The 6,960-nt window shown below is 31.4% G+C and overlaps 1 protein-coding gene across 3 annotated transcripts; it reads left to right on the forward strand.

The window, feature by feature from the left end:
• Positions 1-571: 571 nt before the first annotated feature.
• LOC107421283 (uncharacterized) lies at positions 572-4,513 on the forward strand. Of its 3 annotated transcripts, none has more exons than XR_003056264.3 (5): positions 572-1,145; positions 1,430-1,741; positions 2,452-2,630; positions 2,807-2,882; positions 3,832-4,513. XR_003056264.3 is itself a non-coding variant. In XM_016030501.4 (5 exons), exons 2-4 carry the CDS (start codon positions 1,071-1,073, stop codon positions 2,626-2,628), a joined length of 564 nt encoding a protein of 187 aa, XP_015885987.3. In that variant the 5' UTR covers positions 572-839; positions 943-1,070; the 3' UTR covers positions 2,629-2,630; positions 2,807-4,513. The 3 variants fall into 3 exon arrangements, 2 of the variants coding, with proteins under 2 accessions (XP_015885987.3, XP_048332468.2); XM_016030501.4 differs by having other exon boundaries at positions 572-839; positions 943-1,145; positions 2,807-4,513; XM_048476511.2 differs by having other exon boundaries at positions 2,807-4,513.
• Positions 4,514-6,960: the final 2,447 nt, after the last annotated feature.

Consider the following 6,960-nt stretch of genomic DNA (forward strand, 5'->3'; position numbering starts at 1 on the left):
TTAAAATATAATGCATTTTTCTTTTATGAAAGAGTGAACTTATTCAAGTGGTCTTACTTAATATATGATTAAAAATTAAAATCCTTTTAAAATAGTACTTAACATGTCATTATTATAGCCAATACACGTATATATATACAGACACATATATTAGTAATATATATTTAATCACAAATATATACATATTAGAATTGGTGATCCGAATTCTAATTAGTTCAATCCAAAAAGCTTGTGGTTTGATCTATTTAGTGAAATTTATTTTGTGAGATTTTTTAAAGCTCTGTGGTAGTAACAGAAATCGAAGACCAATAGATCCGAAACCATAGCATTGGGTTTATTCCATACTATATATTTAATAATAATTTTATATATAAAAAAATACTGGTTAAAATTTGTATTTAATTAATTGGATTAACCACTTCTGTAGCATTAATACTATATCAATAAATTAACAAAGTCAATTAATATATTTGTTGAATGTCAATATTATATATAAAAAAATTATATTAATTTATTATCATATAAAATATAAAATTTTTACTTTTAATTTGGGTTTTGCCAAATAAATCAAAATTTCATTTTGGTTTTGTGGGAAATTTCCCACCCTTCCCCTCCTTCCCTTACGTCGAAACAACATTTTGCCCTATCCCTTTTTGAGACTCTGCAGTGCTTCCAACATGGTGTGTAGACTGATGCCTGCTGAAGGTGTCAAACAATGGCGAATCTTGTCCAGGGTGTCCTTCTGAAGCTTCTACAGCACATGAACACTGATGTCAAAGTTGCAGGCGAGCGTAGGTCTTCTCTATTGCAAGTTGTGAGCATCGTTCCAGCACTTGCAGGTGGTGAGCTTTTCCCAACCCAAGGTTTTTACCTCAAGGTTTCAGATTCCTCTCATGCCACCTATGTTTCTCTCCCTGATGAACATGACGATCTCATTCTTAGAGGAGATTGGGAGTTCTGTTCTCTCGGCTAGTCCCGGTTCGAAGAAAGCAACTGCAAACCCAATTAGGAATTTGTTTCAGGGGATCGAGATGGGGGCTAAGGCTTTGAGGAAGAGCTGGGAATGAAATATGGATGTCAAGAGTAAAGAAACATCGAAATTGAGGACCGCCAAACATGATCCCAAGCCTGATCTTCGCGCTTCTGTAAGTTCTAGCACTTCTGATTTGTAGAGATTTTTTCTGAATTATTGTTGTTATATTTTCACAGTCTGTAGGGCTTGTTTGAATTGATTTCGGTTCCTTTTTATGGGTTATCTTGTTTTTAAACTTTTTGTTCTAATAACGGGTCTAGGATTGCATTTCCGGAAATATGGGCTAGCAACTTAATCATCGTTTCACTGCAATTGCTTATTGCTAATTCTTTTTCCCTTTCTGTTATTGTAGTCAAAGAGTTATAGTTATTATCTAAATAAACATGCATTTTGCAGACTCCTAGAAAAAGTACATCAAGTGAGAGGTTACCATCTAAAGAAGAAAACAAGATCCAGATATCTGCTAAGCCATCTAAAGAGGAGAATAAGGTTCAGATATCTTGGAAGAAAGTTACTGCAAATGGAAGCATGGATGATCAAGACAGGTCCAATAAGCAAAGAATATCTGTTGGAAAGAAATCATCTGGTGACCTAGTCAATTCTGGAATCCCTGGAAACTTGGTCAAAGTTCCTTTAAATAATAAAAAACTGACAGAGGGAAGTGTTTCATGGGCTTCACTCCCATCATCACTTGCAAAGCTTGGAAAGGTATATATTCTACTTCTCTTGGATCTTGACCTGTGTGCTTGGACTCTTCATTTGGTTTGAAGTATTAGTATTATACTTGTATTGGATTCTTAGAAGAATGCATAAATACAGAAAAAAAGGTTTATGTATTCCAACAACACTAAGCTAAGAAAGAATAAATCAAACACATGACATTCAATCATTTAAAAAGAAAAGTGCAACCAGTCCATTTAATGCACTTAAAATGTCTATTTAAGTGTCGTACATATATGTGCCAACCTTGTTTTTTTATCATTAAATACATGCATATTAGCTGAAAATTATAAGTTGTTAGCAATGAATAACATAGTTGTTGATAGGACTTCTCTAGTACTGGTATTTTTGTATGTATCCAATTTGAAATATTTAGCCCTTTTTTTGGCTACTTCTCATATCTTAAAAGTTAAAGGAATGTTAAGATTAGAAGTCTCTCCCCCTTAATATGTAACTGCATGCCTCTCCCAAGCCTTTATAGCATAGACCTTAATAGCTTTATAGGATTTAATAACAACTCTTCTGAGGGTTATTCCCACCTGTTCATATAGTTGTCTATGCCCCAAAAGAATAATTAAAAAATAAAAAAATAAAGAGAGAAGCTGAAAGATGTATAATATATTGTGTGAAGCAGTTTGTTATTTTCGTATTCTCACCAGGCAATATGGTTTCTTAATAATCTTTATGCTCTATGGCAGTTGGCAATGCAGGTTATTTGTGGTGGAGCTCTGCGTTCTATATGTATTTTTGCTCCATTTGTTGCTTTTCAAGCATATGGATACTGTAATATCTGTCTTGGACATCCTCCAAAAGAAATGAGGCCATGGTGCAAAGCAAGAGTACCTTTGTTGTATAATTATATTCAGAGTTATTAATGGTATTCTTTCTTTAACTACATTTGGTTGTTAAGAAGTCATTCTTGTTTTTCCTTTTTCCTCCACTCTCTTTCTTCTTCTTCTTTTTTGATAAGTAAGGGACATACCTTTCCTGTCGTATCATAGCACAAATGCAGGATGTGCTACTCATTGATGGGAATTTTCTTTTGAATGCCAGGGGAGTGGGTTTCTTGCGGTACTTCCAGTTAAAGCAGCTACCAAATTTTCTACTTGCATCCTCTATACTATCTTTGGTAGTTTTCTCAATTGTCTAATATGCAAAATCAGAGCCTGAAAAGTTTTTCTCTTTGGGTTTTCGTGCTTCAGCTAAGGATAAGAATTCTGTTGCTGTGTTTTTTTTTTCTTTTGAGTTGTCTTTTGCTGCAATAAATAACATAGTTATCAAATTGGTCACTTATATAGTTTTATATTACCAAACTTGCTTAAAATGTTACTTTCTTAGAGATATTCAGAGACTAAAATTTGGTCATCAAAACAATAAAATCTGATCACTAAAATTTTTCAGTTTTAACGACCAAATATTTGTTGATAACTAAAAACAATTAATTACAATGTTTAAGTGACCATGCAGTGACCATGTTTTTTAGATTGCTAAAATCTTTTAACGACCAATATATAGCTTTCTGCAACCAAAATCAGTGGTCACTGAAAGGCCTTTTTTTATTAGTGATCTCTAAGGGACTTTTAAAAATAAGAGCATATTTTGTATAATAAAGAGTATCTTTAAAGATAAAGAGTTGAATTTTAAAACATCTTCCAATGATGCTCTTTATATTACATTTTTTTTTAATAAACATTTATTGTTATATTTATTTTGCTTTTTTTTTCTTTTTTTTTTTTTTACCTAAATTTCCTCTTAATTATTTTGTTATTTCTCTTCATTTTTCTTCATAGATCTAGCCAAATCTTCTTTCAATTTTATCGAGTCTATTTACTTTTTTTTGGAAAAGGTCAAGTTCATTGGCTTTATTTCAATCATATATGGTTTTTACTAAACTAGTCAGATTGGTGCCATTTCTTCTTTCAATTTAACATCAGGTTCATTTGCTTCTTTTTTTTGTTTGTTTGTTAAGGTCAAGTTCATTTACTATATTTCAATCATATTATTTTCAAATATATCATCTAATAAATTATTCAAACTAATTCTTGATGACTCTGATGATGAGTAAGAGATGGCAATAGCTTTGATAGGTGAGTTGCTTACTAAAGGAAGGACTGTACAACATCAAGATTCAATTCTAGGTCATGCATACATATGGCGTGATAGAATTCAAGGTCACTACAAGCTTGTCATGATTATTTTGGAAGAAATTCGGTGTATTCTCCAAGTTCTTTTCGAAAGAGGTTTCCAATGAGTCAATTCCTTTTTATTTGCATTCTATATGCCGTGGAAACCTGTGATACATACCTTGTCCAAAAAAGCGATGCTATTGAAATCCTTGGTTTGTCTTCTTTCCAAAAGATCATTATTACCATAAGGATGCTTGCCTATAGAGTTACATCAGATTTGTTGATGAATATGTAAGAATTGGTGAAAGCACTACAATTACAAGCTTAAAAAGATTTGTTAAGGCAATCATTTCAATTTTCTCAGAGAGGTATATCAGATCACCAAACAAAGATGACATTGCTGGATTGCTAAAAGAAAATAAAGGGTGTGGATTTCCTGGAATGTTAGGGAGCATTGACTGTATGCACTAGAATTGGAAAAATTGTTTAGCACCACGAAAAGGTATGTATGTTGGGCATGTTCATAAACCAACTATAATTCTTAAAGCTACAGCTTCTCATGGTCTATATGGCATGCATTTTTCGGCTACTAGGATCACATAATGATATAAATGTTCTAGAGAGGTTTTTCTTATTTACAGATCTTGCTGAAGAACGTGCTTCTCTAGCTAATTACTTCATTAATGGTCATGATTATGCAATGGGCAACTACCTTGCAGGTGGTATATATCCTCCATGATCAACATTTGTGAAAACAATTCCATTTTTAAAAGATAACAAACACAAACAATTTGCAACAGTTCAAGAGTCGGCAAAAAAGGATGTGGAATGAGCTTTTGAAGTGTTGCAATTGTGATTTGCAATTGTTCATGGGCCAACTCATTTTTGGCATCATGGAACTCTAAAGGATATCATGACAGCTTGCATCATACTACATAATATGATTGTTGAAGATGAACAACATGATAAATATTTGGATTATAATTATGATGCACTTGATGCCACTCCAATTATATCTAATTTACATGAGCCTACAATAGAACTTTGAAATTTTATTCAATTTCATTGTTAGATTAGGGATAGAAATATTCATTTTTAACTGCAACAAGATCCTATTGAGCACATATGGAAATTGCATGAAACTCATAATATGTAATTTTAATTGACATTAGATATGATGCTTTGGAGTTACATAAGAGCGAATAGAGCTTAAGTTCAAATTCACTTATAGAATACTTGAAACTTTTTGTACACGAAGCAGTAACTTTCATTTGTATTTTGGATGATATCTAAAAACATGGCTCACCTTATAATTATTTAAGCTTATAAGATGAAACTTACATTGTCATTAGAAGCTAGAGTTTGTTGTTCTCTTAGGCTTTTGCATTCATCTTCTAAAAGATTATATAGAGTTGATGTGTTTGTTGAGCTTCTTTCCGCATTTGTTTGACTGAACTCATTGTTTGATTGCTTGTAGCTGTCCTATTTAACTCTACTTTTCCATATCTATGGTGATTGAGCTCTATTTTTGTTATTGTCGGAGTTAAGAACATTTAAAAAGATAGATGTCATCGCTTTTTGGAATGTTATTATCATGCTTTACATGCATGACATTTGCTAATTTGGATGTACATTACTTTACTAATTAGTAGTTCTTTGTTTTTTTTTCTAATCTATACTAATTACAATTGAAGGAAATTGAACAAAATGTATAAGGACTAAAAATTTTATTAAATAAAAAATTAACTTATAAAACTATTTAAAGGTTGTAAATGACAATTTTTGTTAATAAGTTCTGTCATAAAAAACTAAAATGTATATGACTTACTGAGGCTTTATGTTTCATTTATATGGAAATCTTTTTTTCCTTTGTTATCTTAATCTTTGTGATCCCTTTATGTTCGAATATATACATCCAAAGTATTATTTGAGGAGCTAGAATCAACAAAAGAAGAGTAAAGTCAGTCCGAGTTTTATTGAACAAAGAACAAAAAATTTTCCTCCAAAGATTGTGGAGTTTTTTTGCAAAGGATTAAGGTATGTACTCAGTTGGTTTGGCAGAGATGATTGAGCATTTTATACCTAACTATAGAAGGCCAATCACCAGTGGCCATAGGACGTATTATCATAACCCACAAGATGTTGAAATTGTCTCATGCAAAATTCTAAAGAAATGTTCTTAACTTTGTAATAAAGTTAGTTTTTACATGAATATACCACAAAGTACATTTATAGACTTATCAAATTTGAGGCTAAACAACATAGTGAATCATCCATGTACTTTCCATGGGCCTACAAAATGAGGCCATACATTCATTTATTGTCTTTCTATGTTATGGTCTGCATACTTGTAAGAGTTAATTCTATTTGTTCTTTGGAATTAAACTATGGTACTACAAATTTCAGTGTCATCTATTTCACTCTCACTAATATTTCACTCCTAATTTCATTGCCAGTTACCTATTTTATGCTGTCTTATATTGCTTCAAACTCTGTCACTTCCATTTCCAATTGAATTTATAATAAAAAAATAGAATATCGAAAATACATTTAGCACAAATAGATTAATGCATAGCATTCATATAGAGAACAATGTTTAGCACAAAAGGATGCACAATAACATTCATATGAAGTACAAATACAAAAAAAAAAAATGATTAAACAATAATCAATTACAGTTACATGTAAGATATGAAAAATACATGAGACTTATAATATGTAACTTTAACTAACAATTGCTTAAGAAAAACAAACTCAAGGATTGGTTTTATATTTTCTCATAATAATTTCACTTTGACAACGTAGATAAAATTTGCTTGCATTTTAGACATTCCACTTGTATCCATCATCATTATCCTTTCATCCTCCTTCATTTTTTTCCAATTTAAGCTTTTCTTGCTCATAAACAAACCTTTCTTGTTTCTTGGTTATATATTTTTTCAAACATATCTAACTTCTTCTCATTGCATTGTTTCTTCTCTTCCTTTATATCTTGTAAGATATTTATGTGTGAACTTGAAGAATCATTTCCAAAGTCTTTGCTATTCCTTTTTTTCCCTTTCTTTTATAGAGTTCCTTCCC

This window comes from Ziziphus jujuba, chromosome 5 (genome assembly GCF_031755915.1).
Source record: "Ziziphus jujuba cultivar Dongzao chromosome 5, ASM3175591v1".
NCBI lineage: Eukaryota > Viridiplantae > Streptophyta > Magnoliopsida > Rosales > Rhamnaceae > Ziziphus > Ziziphus jujuba.